The following is a 15,680-nucleotide window of genomic DNA, read 5'->3' as shown; positions in this document are numbered from 1 at the left end:
TATTCCATAATTAACACATTTTGAGTAAAAGCGATCAATAATTATGTATTCAAACATTTTTGGTGGCGAGTCAAGTCTTTTGGGAGGCGGGAACATAATCAGAAAACATTTCATCAAAACATTTTACATGGTGAGGTCTGAAATTCTTGACAACCTTGATAAAGTTGACCAAAAATGACTGTATGAAATAAATAATTCAAATACTGAGCTATGCTCAAATAAATGGGAAAATGTTATGATTTTAAACTCATACTCTCCAGAATGAAGGGGAGGGACAATGAGTTGAATTCAAGCAAAAAAAATCTGTTTTCATCTCAGTATCAAATCATTTTTGGGTAACAATTTAGTACCTTACTGTGATTGTTTTCAATTTAAAAGGACAAAAATAAACAAAAATAGATTCTTAGCAAAGAGACATTTCTCAAGCAAGAACTAAGCGAGGACTCTGGGTGTGATCTAAGTGGGGAGGGGAAAACTGAAAACAAACTGTTATTGGCAGACACGTTTGGAACTCTCTTTCTTATTGGTCTATCAACTAATTTAACCCTTGGTGATGTCGCTAAGCAGTCGAAAACTCCATCCCACCTAATCAATTTCACAGTATTATTCCAACCTCATAGTGTAGACATATATATACCGTTGAAGTGAAAGGTTTACATACACCTTAGCCAAATACATTTAAACAGTTTTTCACAATTCCTGACATTGAATCCTAGTAAACATTCCCTGTCTTAGGTCAGTTAGGATCACCACTTTATTTTAAGAATGTGAAATGTCAGAATAATAGTAGAGAGAATGTCCCGACTTCCGCCGAAGTTGGTCCCTTTCCTTGATCGGGCAGTGTTCGGAGGTCGACGTCACTGACCTTCTAGCCATCGCTGATCCATTTTCCATTGGTTTTGTCTTGTCTCCCATCAAACCTGGTTTCAATAACATCACTGGGAAAGTGATGAAAGAAATAAAAGCTTAAATAAATCATTCTCTCTACTATTATTCTGTCATTTCACATTCTTAAAATAAAGTGGCGATCCTAACTGACCTAAGACGGGGAATTTTTACGAGGATTAAATGTCAGGAATTGTGAAAAACTGAGTTTAAATGTATTTTGCAAAGGTGTATGTAAACCTCCGACTTCAACTGTATATATACAGTGGGGCAAAAAAGTATTTAGTCAGCCACCAATTGTGCAAGTTCTCCCACTTAAAAAGATGAGAGAGGCCTGTAATTCTCACCATAGGTACACTTCAACTATGACAGAAAAAATGAGAAAAAAAATCGAGAAAATCACATTGTAGGATTTTTCATGAATTAATTTGCAAATTATGGTGGAAAATAAGTTTTTGGTCAATAACAAAAGTTTATCTCAATACTTTGTTATACACCCATTGTTGGCAATGACAGAGGTCAAATGTTTTCTGTAAGTCTTCACAAGGTTTTCATACACTGTTGCTGGTATTTTGGCCCATTCCTCCATGCAGATCTCCTCTAGAGCAGTGATGTTTTGGGGCTGTTGCTGGGCAACACGGACTTTCAAATCCCTCCAAAGATTTTCTATGGGGTTGAGATCTGGAGACTGGCTAGGCCACTCCAGGACCTTGAAATGCTTCTTACAAAGCCACTCCTTCATTGTACGGGGCGGTGTGTTTGGGATCATTGTCATGCTGAAAGACCCAGCCACGTTTCATCTTCAATGCCCTTGCTGATGGAAGGAGGTTTTCACTCAAAATCTCACAATACATGGCCCCATTCATTCTTTCCTTTACACGGATCAGTCGTCCTGGTCCCTTTGCAGAAAAACAGCCACAAAGCATGATGTTTCCACCCCCATGCTTCACAGTAGGTACGGTGTTCTTTGGATGCAACTCAGCATTCTTTGTCCTCCAAACACGACGAGTTGAGTTTTTACCAAAAAGTTCTATTTTGGTTTCATCTGACCATATGACATTCTCCCAATCTTCTTCTGGATCATCCAAATGCTCTCTAGCAAAATTCAGACGGGCCTGTACATGTACTGGCTTAAGCAGGGGGACATGTCTGGCACTGCAGGATTTGAGTCCCTGGCAGCGTTGTGTGTTACTGATGGTCGGCTTTGTTACTTTGGTCCCAGCTCTATGCCGGTCATTCACTAGGTCCCCCCGTGTGGTTCTGGGATTTTTGCTCACCGTTCTTGTGATCATTTTGACCCCACGGGGTGAGATCTTGCGTGGAGCCCCAGATCGAGGAAGATTATCAGTGGTCTTGTGTGTCTTCCATTTCCTAATAATTGCTCCCACAGTTGATTTCTTCAAACCAAGCTGCTTACCTATTGCATATTCAGTCTTCCCAGCCTAGTGCAAGTCTACAATTTTGTTTCTGGTGTCCTTTGACAGCTCTTTGGTCTTTGCCATAGTGGAGTTTGGAGTGTGACTGTTTGAGGTTGTGGACAGGTGTCTTTTATACTGATAACAAGTTCAAACAGGTGCTATTAATACAGGTCACGAGTGGAGGACAGAGGAGCCTCTTAAAGAAGAAGTTACAGGTCTGTGAGAGGCAGAAATCTTGCTTGTTTGTAGGTGACCATATACTTATTTTCCACCATAATTTGCAAATAAATTCATTAAAAATCCTACAATGTGATTTTCTGGATTTTTTTTCTCATTTTGTCTGTCATAGTTGAAGTGTACCTATGATGAAAATTACAGGCCTCTCTCGTCTTTTTAAGTGGGAGAACTTGCACAATTGGTGGCTGACTAAATACTTTTTTGCCCCACTGTATGTCCAAACATGGATGATCCAATCTCAAATTGCGTTTTTAGTCTATAGTCTGGGATCTGGGATTCTGTTCATGTTCATTTCAATTTATTGATATTTACCCTTTGAATCTTTAACATCTGAATCCCAGAATCTAACTTTAAATACTATGCCATTGTAAAGTATGCACAACATTTTAAATAGGGATGTCCTCTCCAACAATGCTTTAACAAAGCCTCCATCTCATTGTCTGTCCCTCTCACCATAGGTCGTCTGAGTAAGGAGGACATAGAGCGCATGGTCCAGGAGGCTGAGCAGTACAAAGCTGCGGACGATGTCCAGAGGGACAACGTGGCGTCCAAAAATGGCCTGGAGTCGTACGCCTTTAACATGAAGTCCACCGTGGAGGACGAGAAGCTCAAGGGCAAGCTCAGCGACGAGGACAAACAGAAGATCATGGACAAGTGCAGCGAGGTCATCAGCTGGCTGGATAAGAACCAGGTACAGTACTGGCCCTGGGCCTTTCAACCAGAATGGAGTGGGTTAACATTCATATTTAAAATCAATTATAACGCTCGTAGTCCCTCATTGTAATTTGAGTAAACAAATGTCTGGTGGTTCAACAAGAGGTTGGAGCACTAATTTCTATCTTTCTCTTTCTCTCTCCTTGTAGTCTGCAGAGAAGGAGGAGTTTGAGCACCACCAGAAGGAGCTGAAGAAGGTGTGTAACCCAATCATCACCAAGCTGTACCAGGGTGCAGGGGGCATGCCCGGGGGGATGCCAGGGGGATGCCAGGGGCTGGTGGTGCCACACCCGGAGGAGGCGGATCCTCTGGACCAACCATTGAGGAAGTGGACTAAACCATACAGAGTATACTTTTACTCCTGATTGGATATGGCTAAATAGTGGTCCACATTCTATAGCTTGGAATGGGCTGAACCTTTATTTTCACAATCTGCATTGACTACTTATGTTGGTTTTGGTCATTCATCTTTTTATGCTGAAAGCAACGAATGAATTGAATCTTTTTCATGGGCACTGTTCTACCTATTGTTAAACGTTTTCAGTTTAACCAGTGAATGATTACTATACAGAGCATGTTTTTCACAAGTAGAATTCTGACTGCAAAATGTTTTTGCCTTTGCATTGCACTGTTGGCTAAAGAGAACTATTACAAAAATAAAGAATCTCTTGAATTCACACTCTTCCAGATCCTCCTTTAATTTTGACACCTTTGACAGTCTTGATTACCATCAGGGTTTATCATTTAGATGTTAAAGCTGTGCTATGCAGAAATCACTCCATTTCCTGGTTGCTAAACTTATAATAGTTTGCCTAATTTCAGTTGTGACAAAAGAAGCCCATATAGTGTGTAGAGAGAATCACTGTACCATTTAAACCACTGAAATATATTTCCATAAAAAATATATAATATTGTATATTCAGCTGTTTGAATCTGGTGTACAAAACTGAAACTTAAGAAAGGAAAGCATAGAAATGGTGCAAATAAAAACATATTTACCACTTAGATTTGGATTAATCAGAATGACTGATCTATTACTCACATTGTTATGAATTTGTCGGGTCACCCCAAAAGTTACAATGCAGCTTTAAAGAAATGTTCTAACTTATACCTGAACATAATCTTAACTGTGGTTTATATTCTTATCAGACCGATGAATACCACTCAATGGAAAGAAGAAACACAATTGGATTTACCCTTTGTATTGCTTATTCAATAGTGGTCAGGTAAACAAGAAATGACGTAGCTACTGTTGGTGTGTAAAACCCGGTTTCAGCTGTTTTTTTTTTGTTTTTGTTTTTTCAAATCAGCGGGAGTTGGAGTTTCTCGGGCATTCATGCATCCTGTAGGCACACATGTAGAAGATACCTGTAAAAGAAAATGGGAAGACATTACCATTCAGTTCATGGACATACTCTCCACTGGATTATTTACTTATGTGAAGAAGAAAAAAATGTTCAAATGAATCATGTTGGACTGAGCCATCTCAAATGGCACCCTACTGGTTATATAGTGCACTACATTTCACCAAAGCCCTATGGGCCTTGGTCAAACGTAGAACACTAAAGGCAATAGTTGGCCATTTGGGACACACTGATAGTAAATTATTGTATTTAGCTCTATAGGCAGAACCACATCATCCTACCTGAGAAGAAAGTGAGGACCACGGCCACCCAACCCATGATGTAGGACCAGGAGAAACGCCAGTTCCCATATCGTTTCCCGTAGTAGTTCACCGTCACCCCAGTGTACACAGCCATCGCTAGCAGTACAAAGAAACCTGTGGAGAGTAGTCAATCAAACGCTGCTTTATTCCCTTCATCACATCCTTCAACAGGGACTTGATAGCATGGAATGAATTCATTCTATTTCTATGCTTGATATAGAGACTGACAGGGAGAAATGACAGTAGGAGGGGGAAGGAAACACTTACAGGAGATGAAGAAGAGGATGCCGGCAGCAAACGTCTTGTCAAACCCACTGAAGGAGGAGGAGCGTATGAAAGCCATGACGCCGATCACGATGCCAAGGAAGCAGGCCAGCAGGGAGAGGATCATGAAGGCACGAGTGGCATCCCAGTACGCTGGTGACAGAGAGGGCACAGAGAGGACAAGGCTGATACTCAGTACAGTACAAGTACTTACCCAATAAGCATTACTTTATATTCCTGTCTACTACTGAATTACATTTCACATTTTACTAAAATGTGACATCACTTAACAATGACTTATTACACAATATATTGCACCAACTATTAAAATGTGGTGATTTATTCACAATTTAACCTGCTCAAATAAATGGAGCTGATTCCTTTATTGTGGAAATTATTTTACACTAGATATTCACAGCATGGAACAAATCACTGAATGTGACCTCATCAAGGCTTTTATTTAACTTACAGTACATTTGATGACAAAGGAGACATGTTGCTCTTACCAATGCTATCTGTATGTGTCATGCATTTCCCTGGCATACAGTAGCGCCATAGGCCCTGATGCATGTAGTTGTTAGATTGACGATACTGCATCCAGTAATCAGTTGCTGTGGAGATAATAAGGAGTATGTTCCCGACTCCAGCGCAGAACAACCCACCGCCCATGAAGCTGTACATCCTGCCAAGCACACTGACAGAGGTGACAGTTATCCTACAGTACAACTAGCTGGGACATGGCTGGCGAATACAGCATAGAGTAACACAACATTGCATGCTTTGAATAGTTGAAAGGGTCTGAATCAATTATATTTTCCAAACAATAATCTTTCAAGGTACACATTCATATTCCACTTGTTTTACCATAGGCCTGCTGCCTTTAGACAGTTTGTTAGAGCAAGGTATTTTCAAATGTGGCACATAGTTTTAACTTTGATACACTGTATTTACCCTGACATGACTGATCTGTCTCTCTTCTGTCCTCTCTCTTCTGTCCTCTCTTCTGTCCTTTCTATGAAGAAATATTAACTTAAAGTCACCTACATTATGTCAAAGCACACACATGACGTCAGATTTGAGGTAAGTAATAACCTACCTTTATTATCCTTTTTGAAAAAAAGTCAGAAATTCCAATAATACAGGGGGGTTGTCAATACACTCCGGAGCCCGGTATTGCCCAGCCTGGCAGGAAAGTTCAGTTTGTGTGTCGGAAACCAGGCGAACAAACGGCCCCGAGGCACAATAGAGCATGCTGAGCCACAACCAATCACAGGGGATGAGTTTTGTGTTTTAGAGAATCTGCTGAAAATAGGAAACTATTAAAGCGCTGGGTAAGTCACAGTAATACTGATGACACAGAGGTTTCAATTCAAAATGCTGCACTGCCATCCACAGTGGACATGGGTTGGCAATAGGCTCCAACACTATGCAGTAAATGTACATTTCACATAGTTATTTCACACAGAAATTTAAAAAAAGTATAGTTGGGGCTCTCATTTTGGGTAAGCTAAATTTAGATAATCTTATCTCTCACAACATCAGATGTTAAAATTTTAAAATCTTTATCGAAACTACAATTGAACTCCCAAAACTGCATTCAAATAATTGAATTTCAACTGGCCAGTAATTCTTTGACCTTGATCCAAAAAACAGCTTTAAATACACACTGTGATGAATATGAGTCACCATGTAACACTTTCCCCTGCTAGGGTAGCAGGTGTCTTGAACAAATGATGGTAAATGTATTTCATAGTCACAAAACAGTGATTCTAGTTATTCAGTGCTATTCCATAATTAACACATTTTCAGTAAAAGCAATCAATAATGATGTATTTAGCATTTTTTGGCGGAGAGTTAAGTCTTTTGGGAGGCGGGAGCATAATCAGAAGACATTTTATCAGGGAGTGTTTTAAATTTGTATATACACGGTGGGGTCTGAAATTATTGACAGCCTTGATAAAGATGAGCAAAGAATGACTGTTTGAAATAAATATTTAAAATACTGAGCTAAGCTCAAATAAATGGGAAAATTATAATATTTTAAACTCATACAATTGCTCAGAGAAAAACATTTTGTTTAACAAGTAATACTTTTTTTCTCTCTTCTTGTGACTCCCCATCCCGGGTCCGGGAGCGTAATCATCGCCTGACACTAATTAGCATAACGCAACGGACATAAATCTTCCTAGAAAATCTTCCGATTCATGAAAATCACAAGTGAAATATATTGGAACACAGCTTAGCCTTTTGTTAATCACCCTGTCATCTCAGATTTATAGCCAAAGCTAGACAAGCATTTGTGTAAGTTTATCATAGACTAGCATAGCATTATGCCTTGCTAGCAGCAGGCAACCTTGTCACGAAAAACAGAAAAGCAATCAAATGAAATCGTTTACCTTTGATGAACTTCGGATGTTTTCACTCACGAGACTCCCAGGTAGATAGCCAAAGTAATTTTTTTCCCCCAAATATTATTTTTGTAGGCGAAATAGCTCCGTTTGTTCTTCACGTTTGGCTGAGAAATCGCCCGGAAATTGCAGTCACGAAAACGGCAAAAAATATTCAAAATTAGCTCCATAATATCGACAGAAACATGGCAAACGTTGTTTATAATCAAGCCTCAAGGTGTTTTTCAAATATCTATTCGTTAATATATCCGTCAGGACAATTAGTTTTTCAGTAGGACCGATTGGAGTAATGGCTACCTCTGTATTTTACGTGAGAGTCACCCTGGGAGCCATCAGGTGACCACTTACGCAATGTAGCCGCCTACGACTATTCTTCAACATAAATGCGTAAAACTACGTCACAATGCTGTAGACACTTTGGGGATTACGTAGAAAGCATAAACTGGTTGATAGCACATTCACAGCTCAATAGGGACTCATTGGAACACAGTGCTTTCAAAATATGGGGCACTTCTGGATGGGATTTTTCTCAGGCTTTTGCCTGCAACATCAGTTCTGTTATTCTCACAGACAATATCTTTACAGTTTTGGAAACGTTAGAGTGTTTTCTATCCAAAGCTATCAATGATATGCATATTCTAGCATCTTGTCCTGACAAAATATCCCGTTTCAAACGGGAACGTTTTTTTTCACAAAAATGAAAATACTGCCCCTAGAGTCTCAACAGGATTTATTAAACTCATACAATTGCTCAGAGAAAAATATTTTGTTTAACAAGTAATACTTTTTTCTCTCAAAAAGGTAGGGGTCAAAATGATTGACAGCCTGCGAGAATAACAGCGTGAAGGCTTTTGGCATTGGAGAACACATTGGGAGGGATCTTAAGATCATTTCTCCATACAGAAGGAATCCTTCCAGATCCTTGATATTTACATTTACATTTAAGTCATTTAGCAGACGCTCTTATCCAGAGCGACTTACAAATTGGATATCCCTTGTCTGCGCTAATAGACTGCCCTCTTCAATTCAAACCATAGGTTTTCAGTGGGTTTCATGTCCGGATAATGAAATCCAAAGCAAAAATAAATATATTTAATCAATTACAAGTATACTAAAGTGTACTTAAATATAAACATTTCTAATAATATACTTAAAATATGAAATGTACTATTCTATACTATATACTACATATATATATACTATAATACTATATATATTCTATACTATAATTACACTTCAACACACTTATTAAAATTGTGCTTTATATTCATTGCTATTTCAGTCTTTTAGTATACTATAAATACACTATCATCAACCTTCAATATGCATATTAAAAGTGTACTTTAAATTAATTGTTTTTCAGTCTTTAAGTATACTGTCACGCCTTGGTCTTAGTATTTTGTGTTTTAGTTAATTAGTTGGTCAGGCCAGGGTGTGACATGGGTTTATGTTTGTTGTATTTCTTAGTGGGGTTTTTTAGTTATTGGGATTGTGGCTGATTAGGGGTGTGTGTTGCATAGGTTTGGCTGCCTGAGGCGGTTCTCAATCAGTCAGGTGATTCTCGTTGTCTCTGATTGGGAACCGTATTTAGGTAGCCTGGGTTTCACTGTATTTCGTGGGTGATTGTTCCTGTCTCTGTGTTAGTGTTCACCAGACAGGTTCGGTCACTTTGGATTTTCTTTTTTTTCTTGTATTGGAAGAGAAGAGAACGAGCGACATTCTCCTTGCGGAGATGGTGCTAAATACATCATCACGGTCGGTCCCTGGGATTGGGCTGGCCAACACGATTTGTTTTGCTTGGAAGGAAAAGGATTTGGAGCCTTTAGGACGAGAATCTTTTGGAAGGATAATATTGATGGGGATTCTAAAGCTGACGGTGAAGGACGTGTTTTGTTTCCAAGGCAACTCGTTGGAGGGAGCATACGACGTCACGCTATATACAGAAGAAAAACATGATGATATCCTGAGAAGGGCAAGAGCAGTGGGAGGTGAGAGGCCGATGTGCCACTACGAAATATCAAGCCTGGCGAAGAATAACTTTAGGGTTGTAACTGTTAACATTTACAACCCTTACGTTAAGGATGAAGAGGTGAGGGTTTTTCTGGGGAGATACATGGATAACGTTTCCTCAGCTAGGCACCTCAAAGACTCCCTTGGGTTTTGGAATGGGAGGAGAGGTTTCCAGGCCCTTCTCAGGGAGGACCCAAAGGGACATGGTGGCTACCTCCATCCTCCTGCTATGTTCTCCCTTGGGGCTGACAGGGGGACATTGTTTTATGCACGTCAGCCCCCATTTTGCAGGCACTGTATGGCCTATGGACACATTTTCGCCTCGTGCAGCATGAGAAAATGCAGATTTTGTGGATCTGAGGATCACGAGGCGAGGGATTGTGACAAGCCTAAGACATGCCATGGGTGTGGCTCGTCAGCACACCTGTGGAGGGGGTGCCCGGCCCGTCAGAGGTCATATGCGTCTGCGGCTGGGGGGGGGGGGGGCAGGAGTGGGGGATGGGGGAAGAAGAGGAGGGGAAGGAAGCACGCCTCATGACAAGAGTACAAGTCCAGAGGGGAAGGCCACAAGGAAGGAAGAGGAGCAAGAAGCGGCGGATGGAAGAGAGAAGGAAACGGAAGGCACGAGAGTAGGAGAACCAGGAAAAGCGGCGGAAGAAGGCAACCGGGTGGAGGAGCATGAGAGAGAAGAAAGCGAGGAGGAGTGGTGGAGAAGAAGACGGTGGAAGAGCAAGTGGACTGGGGGAAAGTGACATGGTGGAAGAGATGAGGGGTATGGTGGAGGAGCTGGCGGGGGTGGGGGTGGTATCTCTCCACTGCCGCCATCACCAAAGAAGAGAATGAAGAGGAGGGTGCGATTGGTCGACAGTGAGGGGGAGGGGATGGCCAAGAGAGTGATGGGGGTGGGAGAAACCTCTGGGTTGCTGCTGGTTTCCCAAGGCTCTCAACTTCATTTGGGTGGGGACACACCTAACAAGACTCAGGACTGGGTACAGGAGGAGGTGGGGAGTTTTTTGTTTGGGGACTCAGCCTCCCCAATTGTTTTCCAAACCAGCTGCAACACTGGGGAGGGTGAAGATTGTGGGGGTAGACCCAGGGTGCAGGGCACCCCGGAGCCAAACACTATTCCTGCATCCTGGGATGGTGTGATGGAGGAAGAGGGGGGGATGTCGGGATTACGGATGGTGTTCTCACCGGTAGATATGGAGCAGGGGAGCATCGGGTGAGTCTCCTGTTTTTGTTTTTTTTCTGTCTGGGTTTAGATTTTGAGTGTATTACATGTTTTATTTTTTCATGGAGTCTAATTTTACTTTTGTTAGTTTAAATGTAAGGGGTTTAAGAGATATTGTTAAGAGGAGGGTGGTTTTTAGTTATTTGGAGGGTGTGGGGTTTGATTTTTGTTTTTTACAGGAGGTTCACCTGAGGGATGGAGGGGATGTTAGTAGATTTAAGAGGGAGTGGAACAAGGGGGAGTCGGTTTGGGGTGTAGGGGGGGTGCACTCATCGGGGGTAGGGATTTTGTGTGGGCACAGGGAGGTAAAAGTGGAGGATTCTTTTGTGGTAATGCAGGGGAGGGTTATATGGGTGGATGTCACGATAAGGGATTGTAAATTTAGATTAGTGGTGGTGTATGGGCCACAGGTGGTGGCAGACAGGAAGGAGATGGTGGACTGTCTGACGCCCCTGTGTGTCACAAATAGGAAATTAGTGATAGGGGGGGATTTTAATACAGATTTAGGAAGAGGGGGGATAACAGTGCAGGTGCCATTGCTAGGCTAATGGCTTGCCATGGTCTGGTAGATGGTGGTATGCACACTACTCCGAAAATGGACGGTCCTACATGGCGTAACTCCAGGGGGGTTGAGCGGAGGCTCGATTATATTTTTGTACCCAGGTCTTTGGGTAAGTTGTCTGGGCGGCTATTGCCTGTTTTCTTTTCGATCACGACGGGGTGCTCCTGCAGGTGGGGTCGCCAGTCTGTCTCTTTGGTAAGGGGTACTGGAAGCTAGATCGGGATGTGCTGGAGGAGCAGGCTTTTGTTGACGGGTTTTATGGTTTCTTTAGGAGGCTTGAGGGCCTCCGGTCCATGTGCGAGGGGGTGTTAGAGTGGTGGGAATTAGTTAAGGTGAGGATTAGGGCTTTTATAATAGGGTATTGCAAGAGAAAAAAAGGGAGGAGAGGAGGGAGGTGGATCGTATCCAAAGGTTAATTGAACTCGAATACGAGGCAGGCAACCTCGGCGGGTCGTTTGACTGGGAGAGATCCGCAACCCTAAAGGCGCAGCTCAGGGAGTTGCAGGAGCAGAAGGCTCGAGCTTTCCTGGAGCGTGCGCATAGTGGCTTTCTAGAACATAATGAGACTTGTTCTGCTATGTTCTTTAAGTCGGTTAGGGCAAGACAGAGTAGGAAGGTAATGCATGGTGTTAGGGAAGAAAATGATAGTATAGTTAGAGAACCAGAGGATATGGTCAGGGTGACAACTGATCATTTCCAAGGTTTATTTAAGGAAAGGGAAATAGATGTAGAGCAGGGAAATGTGTTTTTAGAACACTTGTCCAGGCGGTTGCCGGAGGACATTAGAGAAGTGATGGAGGCCCAGATTTCACTAGAAGAGGTTGAGAGCGCTCTTAGGAGGATGGGAAAAGGGAAGGTGCCTGGGATGGATGGGCTGCCGGCTGAGTTTTATCTCAAGTTTTGGGGTATACTTGGACCAGTGGTCCTCGAAGTCTTGAAGGCCATCCTTGAGACGGGGGTCCCGGGGGATCAATGGCTGTTGGTGTGCTGTCACTTTTATATAAGAAGGGGAAGTAACAGACCTTGGCAACTGGCGGCCATTGACCATGCTGTGTGTAGATTACAAGCTACTTGCAAAGGTTTTAGCAGACCGGTTGCGCACAGCCCTTCCCTACGTCGTTCATGAGGATCAGACGTGCGGGGTAGAGGGCCGCTCTATTAGATGGAACCTACAGTTAATCAGGGACTCCATCGCTTGGGTTGAAGATAGAGGACTGCCTTTTATGGTAACAGCGCTAGATCAGGCGAAAGCCTTCGATCGCGTGAATAGATCCTTTTTATTCAGAGTGTTAGGTCGATTAGGATTTGGGGAGAAGTTTATAGGATGGATTCGTACATTATATGTCGGAGCGGGGTGCCGAGTTAGTGTAAATAGTCACTTGGGTGACGTTTCTGACCTCTCGTCTGGGGTCAGGCAGGGGTGCCCACACTCGGCTCTCCTCTTCGTTCTGTACATGGAGCCTCTGGGGGCTGCCATTAGGACAGACACAGGGGTGGAAGGTTTGCTGATCCCTGGAAGTGGTGGACTGCGTGTTAAGATGACGCAGTACGCCGACGACACTTCCTTGCTGTTGTGCAAGGACTCGTGCCTGACTAGGTCCCTTGCCATCTTTGGGGATTTCACTCGAGCGTCGGGAGCAGTTCTGAACCATGCAAAGTCTTCCGTCAAGTTTTTCGGAAGATGGCGCGGTAGAACGGATGTGCCTGGGGGGTTATCTCTCTGTGAGGGGGCCCTGAGGATTCTCGGGGTCCATTTTGAGACCTCCGGCTCGGCGACGCTAAACTGGAACATGCGTATCGCAGTGGTACAGAGGAAGCTAGCAATGTGGAAAGCTAGGTATTTGTCTTTTATGGGCAAAGTCCTGGTCCTAAAGGTGGATGTCTTGCCGTCGCTTTTGTATTTGGCATACATCTACCCATTGCCGGCTTGTCTGAGGAGGCCTCTAGTGAGGCTTGTTTTTCAGTTTATGTGGAGTGGCAGGTATGAGTGGGTCGCCAGGGCACGCATGATCTGTCCCATCGGGGAGGGAGGTAGGGGGGTACCACATTTCCCCCTCAAGCTGGACACAATTTTTGTTTCTTTCTTGTTAACGGAGCTTGCTCAGCCAGTGATACACCCGTCCGGTTACCTCCTGCGGGTATTTTTCTCATATCAGGCGAGAAGCATAATGGTGTGGTCTAACACGGGTCCTCGGGCGGAACAGCTGCCGTGGCACTTTGGTCATGCGTGCGCACCCTGAGGTTGAAGTTGCCCGAGTAGGTTTAGATCATAGGCACCTGTACGAGGAGGTCAGAAAGGCAGAGAGTCCGGCGCCTGTAGTAGGCTTCTCGGAAGTGGTCTGGGAGGGAGTGCAGGTGCGGGGTCTGGACAACAGGCTCAAGGACCTGAATTGGTTGAGCCTTCATAAGTGTCTGCCGGTACGTTCCATCTTGTACCGGTATAGTTTAGTGCAATCCCCCACCTGTCCAAGATCCTCTTGTGGCAGGGAGGAGACTGTGCACCATGTCTTTTGGGACTGTGCCTTTGCCAGAGTAGTATGGGCTAGGGCACGGGTGTTGTTAGGTTTGGTAAGAGGGGATTTTGTATTGACGTGGGCCAGGTTAGAGAGGGGTGTAGGGAGAGCAAGAGGGACGGATAGGGACAGGTTTCTGCTCTGGCTTCTCATTAGTCTCTTTAAACGGGGGCTGTGGGAAGCAAGACTGAACATGGAGAAGACAGGGAGAGATTGGGGGGTGGAAGGGATAGTGAGGAGAGTGGAAGGAGATTTGAGGGGGAGGATGAAGAGGGAGGAGAGGAAGTGGGGGCAGCATGCTGCTCGGGAGAGGTGGAAGGGGGGTTTAGGGCTGGGTGTCATTTAGATTTGTAAGAGGATAGATTAGGGACGGGGAGATAGGGAAAGGTATTTTGTAGGGTGACGGGGAGGGAAGATGCTCCCCTGAGGTTTTGTTTGGGGTTTATATTTAGTTTAATTTAATTAGTTTAATTAAAAATACCATTATTTGAGTATGTATGTAAATTATGAGTTGTAAAGAATGAATGGTATTGAAGATAATAAATTATTTTTATAAAAAAATAGGCTGTAATAGGTTTCACGTTCCGTTTTGTTGTTTTTTGTATAAGTTATTGTATAAGTTATTTCGTGTATCGTCATTTTGTTCCATTAAAGAACATGAGTAACCAACACGCTGCATTTCGGTCCGACTTTCTTTCGACAAACGAAGAACGCCGTTACAGAATCACCCACCACACACGGACCGAGCAGCGTGCAGCTGGAGCAGCGAAGGGAGGACGTTATGGACAGCAGAGGATTGGAGTATACGACGTGGGAAGAAATAGACAGGTGGGCGGCCGACCCAGAGAGAGTGCCGGAGCCCGCCTGGGATTCGCTGGGGCAGTGCGAAGAGGGCTATAGGATAATGGAGTCGAAAAGAGTGACACGGCGGCGCAGAGCGAAACCAGAAAATCAGCCCCAAACATTTCTTGGGGGGGGGGGCTCAGAGGGAGAGTGGCTGAGTCAGGAGACAGACCTGAGCCAACTCTCCCTGTTTATCGTGAGGAGCCAAGGAGGAGACCAGAACCGGTGTTGGAGGTGAGCGAAGCAGAGACTGTGAAGGAGTTAATGGGGAAATTGGAGGAGAGAGTAATGAGGGAGTTGCTAGTTTGGTGCTTTAGGTATAAGATTCGTCCGACGGAGCGTGTCGGGGATTTAATGGCACCTGGGTCAGCGCTCCATACTAGTCCTGAGGTGCGTGTTAGTCGGCTGGTGAAAAATGTGCCAGCCTCACGCACTAGGCCTCCTGTGTACCTACCTAGCCTTGCACGTCCTGTGCCAGTCCTGCTCTCAGGCTCTCCAGTACACCTTCACGGTCCAGTCCATCCTGTGCCACCTTCACACACCAGTCCTCCGATGGTAGCTCCCCGCACCAGGCTTCCTGTGCGTGTCCTCGATCCAGTACCACCAGTTCCAGTACCACGCACCAGGCCTTCAGTGCGCCTCTCCTGTTCAGCGCAGCCAGCGCTTTCTTCCTCTCCTGCGCTGTCGGAGTCTCCCGCCTGTTCAGCGTTTCTAGAGCCTTCCTCCTCTACAGCGCTGCCGGAGCCTCCTGCCTGTTCGGAGCAGCCTGAGCTGCCAGTCTGCATGGAGCAGCCTGAGCTGCCAGTCTGCATGGAGCAGCTAGAGCTGCCAGTCTGCATGGAGCAGCTAGAGCTGCCAGTCTGCATGGAGCAGCTAGAGCTGCCAGTCTGCATGGAGCAGCCTGAGCTGCCAGTCTGCATGGAGCAGCT

General features: G+C 44.2%; 1 protein-coding gene and 1 pseudogene across 1 annotated transcript; one reads left to right on the top strand and one right to left on the bottom strand.

Moving 5' to 3' along the window:
* Positions 1–2,972: 2,972 nt before the first annotated feature.
* On the top strand, positions 2,973–3,913 carry LOC135546493 (heat shock cognate 70 kDa protein-like; annotated as a pseudogene).
* A 647-nt stretch (positions 3,914–4,560) lies between these two features.
* On the bottom strand, positions 4,561–6,192 carry LOC135545293 (lens fiber membrane intrinsic protein-like). Its single transcript, XM_064972915.1, has 5 exons — positions 6,136–6,192; positions 5,691–5,878; positions 5,188–5,337; positions 4,900–5,034; positions 4,561–4,622 (listed from the first exon to the last, which is right to left on the bottom strand). Exons 1-5 carry the CDS (start codon positions 6,141–6,143, stop codon positions 4,561–4,563), a joined length of 543 nt encoding a protein of 180 aa, XP_064828987.1. The 5' UTR covers positions 6,144–6,192.
* Between the last annotated feature and the right edge of the window lie 9,488 nt (positions 6,193–15,680).

The sequence above is a fragment of the Oncorhynchus masou genome, chromosome 9 (assembly GCF_036934945.1).
Source record: "Oncorhynchus masou masou isolate Uvic2021 chromosome 9, UVic_Omas_1.1, whole genome shotgun sequence".
Lineage (NCBI taxonomy): Eukaryota > Metazoa > Chordata > Actinopteri > Salmoniformes > Salmonidae > Oncorhynchus > Oncorhynchus masou.
The sequence above is the reverse complement of the archived record's forward strand: the minus strand, read 5'-3'. Positions and strand labels throughout refer to the sequence as shown.